The sequence below is a fragment of the Triticum dicoccoides genome, chromosome 7B (assembly GCF_002162155.2).
Source record: "Triticum dicoccoides isolate Atlit2015 ecotype Zavitan chromosome 7B, WEW_v2.0, whole genome shotgun sequence".
NCBI lineage: Eukaryota > Viridiplantae > Streptophyta > Magnoliopsida > Poales > Poaceae > Triticum > Triticum dicoccoides.
In genome coordinates this window covers 675,427,291-675,444,000 of record NC_041393.1, presented here as the reverse complement: position 1 = coordinate 675,444,000, position 16,710 = coordinate 675,427,291, and the positions used below count along the sequence as shown (strand labels likewise).

The 16,710-nt window shown below is 51.1% G+C and overlaps 1 protein-coding gene across 1 annotated transcript; it reads right to left on the bottom strand.

Moving 5' to 3' along the window:
* Positions 1-2,952: 2,952 nt before the first annotated feature.
* On the bottom strand, positions 2,953-4,705 carry LOC119335775 (aspartyl protease family protein At5g10770-like). Its single transcript, XM_037607851.1, has 2 exons — positions 4,545-4,705; positions 2,953-4,419 (listed from the first exon to the last, which is right to left on the bottom strand). The coding sequence occupies exons 1-2, from the start codon at positions 4,690-4,692 to the stop codon at positions 3,191-3,193; spliced, it is 1,377 nt and encodes a 458-aa protein (XP_037463748.1). The 5' UTR covers positions 4,693-4,705; the 3' UTR covers positions 2,953-3,190.
* Between the last annotated feature and the right edge of the window lie 12,005 nt (positions 4,706-16,710).

Below are 16,710 nucleotides of genomic sequence, written 5' to 3'. Positions count from 1 at the left end.
GGGGGTCTGTGGTGCGAAAGACTCATGGAGATATTCTTTGATAAGTTGTATGATCATAAGGTGGGTATGGGGCTCGGGGATGAACTCGTCGCTGAGCATCTAAGCGAGAGCTCAGAGCTACCAGTGAAGCAATGACCATTTCTCTCATGAACCCTATGAAGCACGAGGAGTTCACATAGGCAACAATACTGATGGCTATGCGGTAGTTTTATTATAATATTGATGGTAAGTCTGCATGCTTTGGTTAATTAAGTCGGGCCAAGAAATATTTGTTTTTCCAAGGCCTGTTTTTTTTAGAGGCAAAATTGTTTTTTTGGCCCATTTTTTTGCCCAAGACCTTATCTTTTCATGTTAATGACAAGTTTGTCCATGTGGAGGGTTCATGCTAAAGGTGTCCTTTTAGCAAACAAATCGGTCGCTTGCTCAACCCTCACAGCATGAACGAATCATTCGCTGAGAGGTCCCGTCAAATCTGACGTTCAGTAGCATTCGCAGCGGGTTTCCTGCCAGTGCGCCAGCTTGCTTCCCTTCCTTGCCTTCTCCTCGTCCATGCTTGTACGAGGCCGTTGAACTTTGTATTTCCGGTAAGCAATTAGTGATAGGGGAGGCCCGGTTGAAAAAACAAAAATCGGCAGAGCTTTTTGCAATACGTTTCGGGGGATTGGGTGTTTACCGAAAAAGGATTTTTTCCCACTTTGTATTTCAAAGCAAACCATCATTGTACACAATGCTGGGGCGAGCAGCACAACAAGCCCAAAGAAAAAGAAGAAGAAAAACTGCCAACAACGGCAGTTCGACAAAGCGCGGAAGACCCGCGACCGCTGCGCCCTCCAGAAACAAACCACCACAACCCGAGGCTCCAGTCTACCGCGAACTAAGAAGCACCTCCAAGCAGGGATGCGGCACCGACGACGCTGCTGTCCGGAGAAGTCCTAGGGTTTCCCCCAGTACGCGGAGGGAGGTGGGGGATAGCCACTCCCGACACCCTCCAAGAAGGGATAGTGGCACCCGCCGGTGTCACCGCATCGGAGCCGGACGAACTAGCAAGGATTTCTCCCGCACGCCAAACCCCACCAACCAATCGGAGCCGACCAGCCAAACCACCGCCCAACTATGCACCAGCACGGTTGCGTCGCCACCAACACCGTCTCGCTGTGAACACCACCACGAGGCCAAGAAGACCGGAGAGAAGATCCGAGCGACGGAAGCAGCAGCATCAAGGCCGAGCGGGAGGGAACCACCTCCACCGCCGTCGTGCGGGAGGCCCGCGTCTCCAGCACCGTTGCGGTAGCCATCCGGACACGGCAGCGGAGCATACCAGGCCACCCCTGGCCCGGCCAGGACCGAAACGGGCCCGCTAAGCCCCGCCGGCCACGCTGCAGCAAGCAGGTCTCGACGCCGCTAGCACCCCGCCGATCATCACCGCTCGCCAGCGCCTCTTGAAGGCCACACCGACGCCACGCCTGTCGCCGGCCCGCCCCGACCCAGATGGAGCCCGAAGGGCCCAGATCTGGGTCGGGCGGGCGCCGCCAGCCCGCGCCACCGTGCTGCCCCGCTGCCGCGCAGGACCGCCACCGCCTGAAGACACCGCCCGGAGCCACTCCGTCCCGCGCCGGAGAAACCCTAGACGGGGAAGGGCCGGGGGCCGCCGCCACCAACGTCGCCCGGGCCAGGCCCGAGGCGGGCGCCGGCGACGGCGGCAGGGAGGAGGAGGAGAGAGGGGGACGCGCGCTGGGGAGGAGGGAAGGCGCGGCCGGCCGCTCGCGGGGGCGGCGCGGTCGCGGATGAGGGGAGTGGGTTTGGCCGTAACTCTTTCAGTTTGGGTGTTTAAAAGAATTTGCTGCATTGGATTCACGTCAGGGGGGCCCATGAGGGACCGACAAGCTCAAGGGGCACGCCCTAGAGGGGGGTGGGCGCGCCCCCAGGCTTGTGGCTCCCTTGACCACCCCTGGTGCATCTCCGGTACTCCGTACTTCGTGGTCTATTTTGATCCATAAACAATCATGGTAAAGTTTCGTGGCATTTGGGCATCGTTTGATAGGGATTTTCTGAAAAGCCAAAAACATGCAGAAAATAACAACTGACACTGGGCACTAGGTCAGTTCCATAAAAATCATATAAAAGTACACCAAAACCATATAAATTGTTGTAAACATGATACGAGTACTTCATAAATTATAGATATGTTAGAGACGTATGAGGGTCGGGGAGGAGGGGGGCAGAGGTGGGCGTGTGCGACGGAGCAACAAAAAATTTACTCGAGCCCGTTTCGGTGGAGTATATTTACTCCTTCGATTCGGGTCGAAGTAAAAATTTATCGTGGCATCCCAGTGTGCATGAAGATTTTGAGAAAAAGGGGGGTCTGTGGTGCGGAAGACTCATGGAGATATTCTTTGATAAGTTGTATGATCATAAGGTGGGTCTGGGGCTCGGGGATGAACTCGTCGCTGAGCATCTAAGCGAGAGCTCAGAGCCACCGGTGAAGCAATGACCATTTCTCTCATGAACCCTATGAAGCACGAGGAATTCATATAGGCAACAATGATGATGGCTATGCGGTAGTTTTATTATAAAATTGATGGTAAGTCTGCATGCTTTGGTTAATTAAGTCGGGCGAAGAAATATTAGTTTTTCCAAGGCCTGTTTTTTCTAGAGGCAAAACTGGTTCTTTTTGGCCCATTTTTTTGCCCAAGACCTTATCTTTTCATGTTAATGACAAGTTTGTCCATGTGGAGGGTTCACGCTGAAGGTGTCCTTTTAGCAAACAAATCCGTCGCTTGCTCGACCCTCACAGCATGAACTAATCATTCGCTGGGAGGTCCCGTCAAATCTGATGTTCAGTAGTATCGGTGTACAATGAAAAAGGGTTCGGGATAAGTCGGGATTGGATAAGATAGGGTGTTGCTTTCAGAGATTTAGAGTTCAGGGTTCATTTCCGATCCCGACTACGAGTTCAAGGTTTTTTTAAGACTTTGTTCATTCTTATTAAACTACCCGAAGACAATTACAAGTATGATTTGGTTGGTAGTTTGCACGCTTGCATCACGTTGCAAGTCGAAGCACTATAGTGCGCTGATGGTTTGGCCCCACTTCATGTACTATGACACTTTTACTATAGCTCGCAGCAGCAAACTAGTATACGACGAACTGGAGATCCCAATAGTATCAACGGTGTCCTTGTGCGCGCCGATCAGCATGCACCAGCCTTGAACCCCACGGCGCCGCCGCCGACGTCGTACAGCACCTCGATCGTCCGCTGCTGCACGTTGCCGATGATGCCGAGGGAGCTGTCGTCGGTGTTGGCCGCGAAGGCGAGGCAGCTGTCCAGAATGATCCCGTCGGTGGCGAGGTCGACGACGACGCCCCCGGAGAACACCAGTGCGACGCTCGGTATGCTGACGCTGGACTGGCCGCTGAAGTCGAAGCACGTGTCGAAGATGCCCATGGGCTGCGCCGGCGGGTACTGCTTCATGCCGGCCTTGAACGCCGACGACAGCGCAGAGTACGCCGTCGCCGGAAGCCGCGTGATGATTGTGCCGGAGTCCATGATTGACCCGGCGGAGAAGACCGAGGCAGGTATGCTGAGCTGCCTGCCTCCCACCCTGATGGCCTGAAGGCGCACGCCGTAGTACGACGGGACCTCACTACTCCTCAGCATCGGCGTCTTCACTACGAAACCCGAGGTTGCTGCACCGAGAGTGAGGAATCCGGACGAGTCCGGAGTCGGCGGGAGGCAGTACGAGAAGGCCTTGCCGAAGGTCCCCGCTGTCTGGGTGGCGAGAGACTCTGCGCCGCCGCCGAGCCCCATGAGCCCATCGGTCTGGTCTTCGAGAAGGTTGCCCGACTCAGACTGGCTGCACCCGAACTGGAAGTTCTTGACGGTGCTGGAGCCCAGCGCGAGCGTGTCGGTGCTGTAAGTCCCAGTCCCGGTCGAACCATCGCCGTATTTGACAATATACTGGCATTGGGAGTTGGAGCAGCCTCTCTGGCGGAGCTGCGCGCAGGCGGCGGAGCTGCAGGGGAACGCGGAGTAGGTGCTCGACGAGCTGGGGTTGAAGAGCGAGTCCGCCTGCGCGTGGCACTGCGAGCAAGGCTTGCACTGCACCCATGACACGTCGCTGCCGGTGTCGATGAGCATGGTCTGGGTCACGGCCGGCGAGCCGATGCCGACGGTGATCAGGTACTCTAGCGTGCCCAGGGAGGTGCCCAGCGTGGTGGGCACGGTAATGTCCGATTGCTCCACGTCACCTGCGCCACCCTTGACGCCGGAGTACTTCCGTGTGATGTAAGCGGCCCGGAGCTGGTCACGCCGGAGCATCTCCTGCAAGGTCGGCGCCTTGGTGGAGGGTACAGGCGAGGGCGAGCACGGGCCGTGCCGGTGGTGCAACGGCACCGTGACCCCGCCGTATGATGGAGTCACTGAAAGAACCGAACAGGGGAAAAGGAAACACGATAACAAACGTGCTCAAAATATCCTCAAAATAGTGCAAGGAAACTAATAGTAACATTGCATGCATGTGCGTCCATGGACAATGTTACTGCACCTTGGGGCTGGGAGCAGTTGACGGTGGCAGATTTGAGAGCGCCAGCGTGCAGAACCTTGTAGGTGCGAAGATCGTCCCCTCCGTGAGCAAGGAGAGTGTGAAGACAGGTGCACAGCAGGAGAATCACAAGCTTGGGAATAGATGCCATGGCTGAGATGCAGTGGGCTGCAGTTCCGGAATGCGAGCGCTGCTTTTATACCGCATGCGTATAAACAAACAAAAGGTAGAAGTAATATCGTATGATTCGATTGTGATTTGTGAAAGCAAGCATTGTATTATTTGGGCAAAATGTGTGGTGAACGCCATGCAAAAAAAAAGTGTGGTGAACGTACGTGGGAATGCTTGTGAAAAACAAACATTGTATTATTGGATGGACAAGCACCGTATATCAGGAGTATTTGTTGAGCCGACGGAGCGCGACGCGGGTTCATACGGTAACTTACTAATGCCGCTGTGGTGTGGGAAAGATTGATTGAAGAGTACAAAACGATGATGGGACGTATTTCAGACCGTATGCGGATTCTTTCCTGCCTGCGAGTGCGACCTCCGGCCGTGCGCGTGCGCGCCTTTGTCCGAGTAGTACGAGAGCCCGGCCGGACTTGCCCTCGCGTGAGAACGTAGAGTACGAGAACCCGGCCGGCAAGCCGGAGAAAGTATCCGACGTACCCCGGCCGCGCGTTATGCCTCTCAATCCATCGGCAAGGCGTTGCAGTGGCGTGCGTCACATCGTACCGCCGTGGGAACGGAGCGTGCGTCACATCGTGCCGCAGCGACAAGGTTTCCCTGGGATCGCGGCCGAGCTCAGCTGTGTGGCTTCGGCTGCGCCCGGTCCGTCGTGCACTGAGGGCTGCGATGTGGACTGGAGCCAGTGATGTGCGGCATCGGGAAGCCAGGGCAGGGCAATATGGTATTGATGTAGAGGCCGGGGTTATCTTTCTTTTTGAAAAAAAAGGCAGGGCATATGCAGTGTGGGGAAATACCAGGTGGTACCAACAATTATATGCTCCCATGATACCAATTCAAAAAAATCAAATTGAAATGTTTCAAAAAAACAGAAAAAAAAATCCATGGATGTTCTCAGCATATGTGTCTACAAACTCAACCCGGCAATCCGACCCATCGGTGACCGCGCCCATGGGCACCCGACACAAATGGGTAGGGTATGGGTCATCGTGTTCAACCATGGGCAAGCCCGATGGGTAACCCGATTAGCGATGGGCGGGGCATGGGTCTAAGTTTGTACCCATGGGTTACCCGATGAAAATTATTAATCAAAATACCTTTAAATTTCACATTCATATGTTGCATAGGATGTACATACATCAGATATATAAGTTGTACAGAGCCCCAAACCTCATAAACAAATGACCCAGTCATGTACGTAATGTTGTACATGTCTTTAAAGGCCACAAGGCAAAAACGTAGGAAGCCCAACAACGCACAACTATATTACTATTTATCTCTAGGCCTTTGGTTCTTTCACATTTCTTTTCAAGAATGAAGGCCCAACAATGTTCGGCCCATACAACACACACATCGTTGGTTCAGGCACCTAGTAAAGTTTAGTACCACCTCGGCTAGCCATGGGAATAGAGAAGTCGCGGAGTCTATAAAAAGCAGCTGCTGGGAGAAGTGCATCTCTGAACGCAGCAGCAGCTGCACCTAGGGCATCTTGGAAAGCAAACTGAAATGTATATGCGTATTCAAAGGACCAAACCTGACACCACACAGTTGCTAGGCCATGAACGCCCACGCTGCACATTTCGTCCATGCCCAGAGCGAGCTCACGGGCAACGTATACGTCGTACACACCAGAGGACGCGTCCCCTGCATGCGTGCATGGTGCCCCCCCCCCCCTCATGGTTCGTCTCTGGGACAGACCGGAACCCCGGCGTCCGTTTCTACAAGTGCCCGAACCAAGGATTTAGTCTGATTTTTGTACGCCCATACATCAGATGAACTAGTTTTTGTTGCTGTTTTTGTGTATTTTGCTCATCATTCAGCTTGAAAACTGGGGCAGGACGGAGGGCTGTGTGTATTTTACTGGAGCCGGGCCGCCGTGACGTGAAGACTGCACGTCGCAGCGGAAGCACCGGCTGCTGTTCTTGCGGTTCCGCAAGACATGCGCCCGAGCTGTGCTCCCCACATGACATGCACCCGAGCTGTACTCCTGGTCAAATCGCCGGGCCCGCGCGCCAAAAGGACAATGCCCCACACTGCATAGTCTGTCCACTTTTGGGCGTCAGACCTGTACCCGGGCCGAGCCCACCACGGGCGACTTGAGCGCTGTATTTGCTTGTATCGAGCCAGTATGTCCGCTTTACTGATTTTGACATTTTCTTTTGCACGGATCCCCTCGCGCAGCACGGCCGTCGATGCGCTGCGTGCATCTGCCGCTGCGTGCAGGACGGCCGCTCTCCAGCTGCTGGCCGCTTGTTTCTGTAACTTGCCATCACAACAACTTGTGGTTTTGAGAAAGATTCGCTCCTCAAGCAGGTGCAGTCATTTGTGTCATGTGACAGTAAAAATAAATATTTATTTCAAACCCGATGGGTTCCCTAATGGGTCGGGTTGCCCGATGGGTTCGGGCATGGGTATGACTCAAGACCCATGGGTAGGGTCGTGGGTCTGCTCCTTTGCCCATTTGCTATTCGGGCATGGGTTTCATAGAGCTCTACCCGGTCAAACCCGACCCGACTGCCGGCTTGACTACAAACCCTAAAATATATTCGGATCACAATTCGATATACACATTGAGAATAAAAAAAGGCAAATCTGTTGTGAATCATGTATTTTTTCACACTGTTCATGTTTTTTTTCTTTATTCACACTATTCATGCTGAATTTGTCTTTTTTGTTTTTCATTGTACAATTTGAATTTGGATCTGATTTTTTTCTATAGTTTGTACACACATATGTTGAGAACATCCATGATTTTTTTGATTTTTTTTGAAACATTTCAATCTGATTTTGTTTGAATTGGTATCATTGGAGCATATGTCCACAGGGCTTATCTCAATTTTTCTGTTTTTTTTTATTTGGGCTCATCTCCCTCTCCCATTGAAATTTTGAGGCGCATTAAATCTTTGCATGTAAGAATTAAAAAGAAACTCACCAATACAATACATATAGTGTTTCTACTTATCTAGTGGCCAAGCATGTATGCACTGCAATTAAACCAAATTAATGCATTCGTTTAATTTGGGTAGTTTTATAAAGTATGAGATACATTCTTAGACTCACCATGTACCTTGATTGATGAGATTTTATATTTGAGCCTTGTAAACCGGAAAGGAAGGAGTACCACCATATTGATGGGGAACGTAGCATATGCAATTCCAAAAAAAAATCCTACGCTCACGCAAGATCTATCTAGGAGATGCATAGCAACGAGAGGGGGAGAGCGTGTCTACGTACCCTCGTAGACCGAAAGTGGAAGCGTTTGTCGACGCGGTTGATGTAGTCGAACTTCTTCTCATTCCAACCGGTCAAGCACCGAACGTACGGCACCTCTGAGTTCTGCACACGTTCAGCTCGATGACGTCCCTCGAACTCTTAATCCAGTAGAGTGTCGAGGAAGTAGATGAGTTACGTCAGCACGATGGCGTGGTGACGGTGATGGTGAAGTTATCCGCGCAAGGCTTCGCCTAAGCACCACGAGAATATGACCGGAGGCGTAAACTGTGGAGGGGGGCGCCGCACACGGCTAACAATCGTTGGCGTGTGCTCTAAGCACCCCCTCGCCATGTATATATAGGTGGGAGGGGGCTACTTGGGAGCCCTATTCCAATTCGCCCCCCCTTTCCTTTTACCGGAAGGCATCAAAAGGGAAGAGAGGGAGGAGGAAGGAAAGGGGGGCGAACCCCCTTCTCCTTCTCCTATTCAACCTCCTTCTTTAGGGGGGGCGCCACCCCTTGTGGGCTGGTGTACTCCCCTCCGATGGCTCATAAGGCGCATTATTCCCTCGGGGGTTTCGGTAACCCCCCCGGTACTCCGATATATACCCGATACATCCCGGAACACTTCCGGTGTCCGAATATTATCGTCCTATTTCGAGGCTCCTCGTCATGTCAGTGATCTCATCTGGGACTCCGAACAACATTCGATCACCAAATCACATAACTCATATAATACAAAACCGTTATCGAACGTTAAGCGTGCGGACCCTACGGGTTCGAGAACTATGTAGACATGACCGAGACACCTCTCCGGTCAATAACCAATAGCGGAACCTGGATGCCCATATTGGCTCCTACATATTCTACGATGATCTTTATCGGTCGAACTGTTATGACAACATACATAATTCCCTTTGTCCATCGGTATGTTACTTGCCCGAGATTCGATCGTCGGTATCTTCATACCTAGTTCAATCTCGTTACCGGAAAGTCTCTTTACTCGTTCCGTAATACACCATCCTGCCCGAGATTCGATCGCCGGTATGCTTCTCTGAGGTCTTTCATTGAAAACTTTTATTCAAGTATCCTTTTATGCTATCCAGAAATTCTATATCATTTCCAATCAACAATGTGTCATCCACATATAAATTAGAAATGTTGCAGAGCTCCCACTCACTTTCTTGTAAATACAGGCTCCTCCGGAAGTCTGTATAAAACCATATGCTTTGATCACCTCATCAAAGTGTATATTCCAACTCTGAAATGCTTGCACCAGTCCATAAATGGATCGCTGGAGCTTGCACACTTTGTTAGCACCTTTAGGATCGACAAAACCTTCTGGTTGCATCATATACAACTCTTCTTTAAGAAATCCATTAAGGAATGCAGTTTTGACTTCCATTTGCCAGATTTCATAATCATAAAATGTGGAAATTGCTAACATGATTCGAACAGACTTAAGCATCGCTACGGGTGAGAAAGTCTCATCGTAGTCAACTCCTTGAACTTGTCGAAAACCTTTTGCGACAAGTCGAGCTTTATAGACAGTAACATTACCATCAGCGTCAACCTTCTTCTTGAAGATCCATTTATTCTCTATGGGTCGCCGATCATCGGGAAAATCCACCAAAGTCCACACTTTGTTCTCATACATGGATCCTATCTCAGATTTCATGGCCTCAAGCCATTTATCGGAATCTAGGCTCATCATAGCTTCTTCATAGTTCATAGGTTCGTCATGTTCAAGTATCATGACGTCCAGAACAGGATTGTCGTATCACTCTGGTGCGGATCGGGCTCTGGTTGACCTACGAGGTTCAGTAGTAACTTGATCTGAAGGTTCATGATCATCATCATTAGCTTCCTCTCTAGTTGGTGTACGCATCATGGGAACATATTACCTCATCAAGTTCTACTTTCCTCCCACTCACTTCTTTCGAGAGAAACTCCTTCTCTAGAAAGGTTCCATTCTTGGCAACAAAGATCTTGCCTTCGGATCTGTGGTAGAAGGCATACCCAATTGTTTCCTTAGGGTATCCTATGGAGATGCACTTCTCCGATTTGGGTTCGAGCTTATCAAGCTGAAGCCTTTTGACATAAGCATTGCATCCCCAAACTTTCAAAAACGACAGCTTCGGTTTATTGTCAAACCACAGTTCATACGGTGTCGTCTCAACGGATTTTGATGGTGCCCTATTTAACGTGAATACAGCTGTCTCTAATGCATAACCCCAAAACGATAGTAGTAAATTGGTAAGAGAGATCATAGATAGCACCATATCTAATAAAGTACGGTTACAACGTTCGGACACACCATTACGCTATGGTGTACCAGGTGGCGTGAGTTGTGAAACTATTCCACATTGTTTTAAATGAAGGCCAAACTCGTAACTAAAATATTCACCTCCATGATCAGATCGTAGAAACTTTATTTTCTTGTTATGATGATTCTCCATTTCACTTTGAAATTCTTTGAACTTTTCAAATGTTTTAGACTTGTGTTTCATTAAGTAGATATACCCATATATGCTCAAATCATCTGTGAAGGTCAGAAAATAACGATACCCGCCTCGAGCCTCAACACTCAGCAGACCGCATACATCGGTATGTATTATTTCCAATAAGTCATTGGCTCGCTCCATTGTTCTGGAGAACGGAGTTTTGGTCATCTTGCCCATGAGGGCATGGTTCGCAAGTATCAAATGATTCATAATGAAGTGATTCCAAAAGTCCATCTGCATGGAATTTCTTCGTGTGCTTTACACCAATATGACCTAAATGGCAGTGCCACAAATATGTTGCACTATCATTGTCAACTTTGCATTTTTTGGCATCAATATTATGAATATGTGTATCACCACAATCGAGACTCAACAGAAATAGACCACTCTTAAAGGGTGCATGACCATAAAAGATATTACTCATATAAATAGAACAACCATTATTCTCTAATTTAAATGAATAATTGTCTCGCACTAAACAAGATCCAGATATAATGTTCATGCTCAATGCTGGCACCAAATAAAAATTATTCAGGTCTAAAACTAACCCCGAAGGTAGATGTAGAGGTAGCATGCCGACAGCGATCACATCGACCTTCGAACCATTCCCGACGCGCATCGTCACCTCGTCCTTAGCCAATCTTTGTTTAATCTGTAGTCCTTGTTTCGAGTTACAAATATGAGCAACCGATCCGGTATCAAATACCCAGGCACTACTACGAGCATTAGTAAGGTACAGATCAATAACATGTATATCAAATATAACTTTTTTCACTTTGCCATCTCTCTTATCTGCCAAATACTTGGGGCAGTTCCGCTTCCAGTGACCAGTCCCTTTGTAGTAGAAGCACTCAATTTCAAGCTTGGGTCTAGCTTTGGGCTTTGTCGGTGTCAAAACCGGCGGATCTCGGGTAGGGGGTCCCGAACTGTGCGTCTAGGCGGATGGTAACAGGAGACAAGGGACACGATGTTTTACCCAGGTTCGGGCCCTCTTGATGGAGGTAAAACCCTACGTCCTGCTTGATTGATAGTGATGATGTGGGTATTACAAGAGTAGATCTACCACGAGATCAAGGAGGCTAAACCCTAGAAGCTAGCCTATGGTATGATTGTTGTTCGTCCTATGGACTAAAGCCATCCGGTTTATATAGACACCGGAGAGGGCTAGGGTTACACAGAGTCGGTTACAATGGTAGGAGATCTACATATCCGTATTGCCAAGCTTGCCTTCCATGCCAAGGAAAGTCCCATCCGTACACGGGATGAAGTCTTCAATCTTGTATCTTCATAGTCTTGGAGTCCGGCCGATGATGATAGTTCGGCTATCCGGACACCCTCTAGTCCAGGACTCCCTCAGTAGCCCCTAAACCAGGCTTCAATGACGACGAGTCCGTCGCGCATATTGTCTTCGGCGTTGCAAGGCGGGTTCCTTCTCCGAATAATTTATAGAAGATTGTGAACACCAGGATAGTGTCCGGCTCTGCAAAATAAATTCCACATACCACCATAGAGAGAATAATATTTACACAAGTTCAATCTGCTGACGTATTTGGTGGCGTGATGTCACACCACTACCAAGCCTTTACTCAAATTGTTTTTATTGTACCACCTCAGCGTGTTTAGCGAAGCGGTTTCCTTGGCACGCCTTGTCGAAGCAGAGATCGTGTTCCCCTTATTCTGGGATTCCCATCAATACGGACGTGGGTAACCCAACCGCGCCATTGATTGCGGCGCTTGGAAGATAAGCGAGTTTTATCAGGCCGGTGGGGAGGCATGTTTTCGTCCGCCCATATAAGGGGATAAAGATCCAACCCTTTTACCTACGCCTTCTTCCTCCTTGGCTTATCCATCTCCGCGAACTCGAGCTCCAGCGCCCAAGTCCACACATCTCACCTCAACCTTCTCCAACTATGTCCGGAGCGGGAGGCAAGTGGATGGCCTCCTCCGTTACGGAGGGGCACATCCAGAAGCTGTGCAGCGCCGGATATCTGTCCAGCGACATCGCGCACCGGCTCCCCGACGAGGGGGAGCTCATCCCCACCCCCAGGCCCCATGAGAGGGTAGTATTTCTTTCCCATTTCCTCCACGGACTGGGCTTCCCAATCCACCCCTTTGTCCGGGGGCTCATGTTCTACTATGGCCTAGATTTCCATGATCTAGTCCCGAATTTCATTCTCAACATCTCGGTGTTTATCGTCGTGTGTGAGGCCTTCCTCTGCATCCAGCTCCACTTCGGCTTGTGGCTCAAGACCTTCAGTATCAAGCCGAAGGTTGTGAAGGGCATCCAAGCGGAGTGCGGAGGCGCCATAGTGGGCAAGATGCCCAACGTTACTTGGCTTGAGGGCACTTTCGTGGAAACCGTTAAGGGGTGGCAATCGGGGTGGTTCTACATCACCGAGCCGTGTGACCCTGAATGGGCAGCGGCCCCCGAATTCAGATCTGGCATCCCCATACGGCTCACCTCCTGGAAAGAGAGCGGACGGACATGGGGTGATTCGGAGGAGCTGACCGGACTCCAAGCCTACATCCAAAAGCTAGTGAGCAAGAAGCTCAAGCTTGTCAACGTAGTCCAGGTCATGCTCATCCATCGGATTCTCCCGTGCCAACGACGGGGCTTCAATATGTGGGAGTTCGATTCGGCGCAGCACCAGACTTTGAGCGGGCTCTTCGACACTATGTACGAAGGTGCCTGGAGGGTGCTGTTTAAGGGCGCCAAGGCCCCCGCATCCGCTACCGAAGATCGCGGATTCAGCTCGTAGCGTCCGACTAGCAAGGTAAGCGATTTTGCCCTTTACGGGAAACTCATTTTTCATAGTTTGACTCTATGCGGGATCTAAACTCCCCCTCCTTTGACGGGACTGGCTGAAGAAGGCCGAACAGACTATCTGTCCGGCTCCATTGCTAGAAGACCCAGCGGACGCCCGCTTAACGGGGCTGCTGGCTCCAGCACCCCACGTGGTGCCGGAGAAGAAGGCCAAGAAGAAGGCAACGGGCACTCGAAAGAGTTCCGGTTTTCAGGTGTCATCGGATGATGACTCTGAGGCAGACTCCTCCCACAAAGGCGAGGAGGAGAAGAAGAAGGCCCCTCCCCCAGCTGGGGGAGGGAAAAAAAGGAAGGCTTCCCCAACGAGGGAGGCCGAAGGGTCCAAGAAGGGAAGGACTCTTCCCCCGGACTGCTCTACTAACGCCAGTGATGACGACGAGGATTGGCCTCCAAGGGCCAAGCCCCTGGCGAGATCGTAAGTATCCGGACTCCCGAATAACTTCATGGTTTTTCTTTTCGCCACATAGTGTCTTTCTAATGCCGCATACAACCATGCAGTCCGCCCAAGGATGATCTTCCCGCTTCGTCGAGCGGGTCCTTGGGTGCGTCGGATATGGATTCCCTTCCGACCGCCTCCACCCCCCATGATACGGACGATGCCGAGGTGCGATCCCGGGAAGGGACCCGCCAGGAGGAGAAGGCCCCGGAGGTGCCGCAGGGCAACCTCCCGGACTTTGCACCAGACTCGGCCCCGGAACCCGTAGTGGCTCCGGAGTCCGGCGGGCGGCCCCTTTGTAAGAAGGGCAAGACCGTGATGCCGGCGGCCTCTGTCCAACCGGAGGCGCCGGATAGCTTGCTGGAGGCGCTCAACGGCGCCTCCATTGAAGAGGAACACCGCACCTTCATGAGTTCGGTGATTCAGAAGGTTCAGCTCGCCAAGAGCGGGCTGACCGAAGCCTGCAGCAGCCTTCTAACAGGCTTTGAGGTAAGAATTTTGATATATGTAAAATAGTACCGCATAGACAGTAGCCCCTGATGCTTGGTTCGGTATTCAGAAAGAAAAGCCGGACTGAGGATCTAAAAAGATATACGCAGGAGTCATAAAAAATATGTCAATATGGGATTGCAAACCTCTGCCGCACTGACTGCGGAGGTCAATACTTTGAAGCAAAGCCTCGAGCGGTCCGAGAACGAGCTCGGTCGTGCCAAGAAGCAGCTCGAGGACAAGGAAGGTGAGTAACACCTTGTTAACATCGTACCTTACAGAAAAGGATTTGGTTGCAAGAATAATGACAGGGATAACATGGGTATTGCAGGGGCCACGAACGAGGTGGCGACCCTGAAGGAGGCAGTGTCCGCGGCCGAACGTAATGCGGCCATGGAGCGCACCGAGCGAGAGAAGCAGGAGGCGCGGGTGGCGGAGGTACAGCAAGAGCTCCAGGCTCTCGTGGAAAAACATGAGAGTCTGGAGCGCGACTCGAAGACTCGAGAGTCCGAGCTTGCATCGGCTCTTGAGAGTGCCAAAGCCGCTAAGACCGAAGCCTACAAGGCCCTCCAAGAGATCGAGGCGTTGAAGAAAATAGCGGCGGGTAAGGCATTTTTCATGCAAAGTAAGCATGTGAGTGTGAATTACCTATCACTTACCCGAATCCGGAGCTCTCCAGGAGCATTCGTGGATCTGCCCGCAGCGTGTCCGATGCTGCCGCTTTCTATAGAGCCGAGGAGGGGAGCTCGATGGAGAAGGTCTTCTGGTCTCAGTATGCTGAGGCCGGACATCCGGTGCCCCTTAGCGACCAGCTGAAGTAGCTGGTCGAGCTCCACAAGGTGGCCGAACAGGCCATGAAGGGCCTCATAGTTCGGCTGTGGCCTAAGGAGGCCATGCCTGGGAGCTACTTCGGCCTGGTGCGGCGGCTGGTGGATGCGTGTCCGTGGGTTAAAGTCATCAAGCACTCCGCCTGCATTGAAGGTGCCCGTCGGGCCCTTGCCCGCGCAAAGGTGCACTGGGGCAAGATGGATGCTCAGAAGCTTGTGACGGACGCGCCACCGCTGGGCAAGGAGCATCGCACACCCGAGATGTATTATAAGAGTGTCCTGAAGGGTGCCCGCATTATTGCGGGTGAGTGCTCCAAAGATGTAATATTTGAGTAGACTCGCATTTTGTTATCCTGTGCGCTGAAAACTTTGTTCATATGCGCTAAGCAACGCTTGTTAATTTAAAATATTACCTTCTATGCGGCTGTTTATCAAATCTGAGAGATGGAAAGTCGTCGGCTTCAGCCCCCATGCCACGAGTGCTGGGGTGTTCGGGATAAATTTGAGCACTCTTGTTCCAATTTTTGGGTCCATCTAGGGAGGCGCTCAACACAACGAACAAGGCAACCGGACTTATAATGCTTGAACACTCTCACTTAGCCATAGAATTCTATAATTTTAAATTTTGGCGAAGCCCCTAGTGTTCGGAAGGCCGAATTTGGGGCGCTATCCACGCCTGGGCTGGACAAAGCCGGCTCCTCGCTCTAAGCGGCATAAGTCTTTAGGGACTCGCAAAAAACCTCTCGAACAGCGACCGGCTCTCGCCTCATCATGACGGTCAGTTTTAGCTTTCTCCACTGAGGCGCTCGCCCAGCTCAACTGGGGCGCAATCGCAGTGGTTCTCCCAGTGCTACCTTAGCCGATACAACGGAACATAAGGTACCAAAACATGGGAGCCGGGCAAACCCAACTATTGACCCAAGACATGATTCGGAGCCGATGCATATAATGCTATAAGTTCGGGGTGCCGCACTAGTGAAAGTGTTCGGACTTATCACACCATGATGCGGGAAACATAAGCCCCTGGCGTATTTAGCCGTACCAAAGTGTACGGATGCAACATGTCATAAATGAACATATGTATAAGAAAGAAATGCAATTGTAAGCAAAAAGGTGCTGCATTGTTTATTCAAGAAATACTGCTGTGAATGCAGAACGATACAAATGGTGAGATAAGCAAGGGATGTTACTATTAAACATGTCCCCCTCCAGGGGTAGGCTGCGGAGTGGTGTATAAAACAGATTTAATGCTCGTAATGGAGACCACCTAGATATTCATCGTAGCCTTTCTCCTTCCCTGGTCTACTGCCGGACAGGGCCTCTGATGAACGGAGTTCTGTGGGTAAAAAAAAGGAAAGAGAAAAAGAAAAAAAAGAACAACACACTTGAGAGCCCCTTGTGTGGTTAAGCCGCATTCTGGGCCTATCGTGGTCATGCCCCTCCCCCCATGCCCATGGTATCTTCAGAGCGTAATGGTGTACGCGAAGGACCTGTCTTGAAATTTTGCAGGGGCTGGGGTTGGGGCCGCACTGCTACGCGTGCTCGGAACGTGCCAGGTGGTCTTGTTGTAGGTTACTCCGGGCGCGTTTAGCCGTGTCCGGTCGCTTAACGGCCGGACTCGAGAATTGCCTTAGGAGGCTGCACTGTACTTCTGCCGCGAGAGCCGCTGTATGTTCCTCCGTTCGGAGAGA

What these genes read in the sequence shown, in the direction of transcription:
- LOC119335775 (XM_037607851.1), bottom strand. Translation starts at nt 4,692, where the DNA reads ATGGCATCTATTCCCAAGCTTGTGATTCTCCTGCTGTGCACCTGTCTT. An exon ending in CAACTGCTCCCAGCCCCAAG is followed by an intron (nt 4,420 to 4,544) that starts GTGCAGTAACAT and finishes CGGTTCTTTCAG; the next exon opens with TGACTCCATCATACGGCGGG.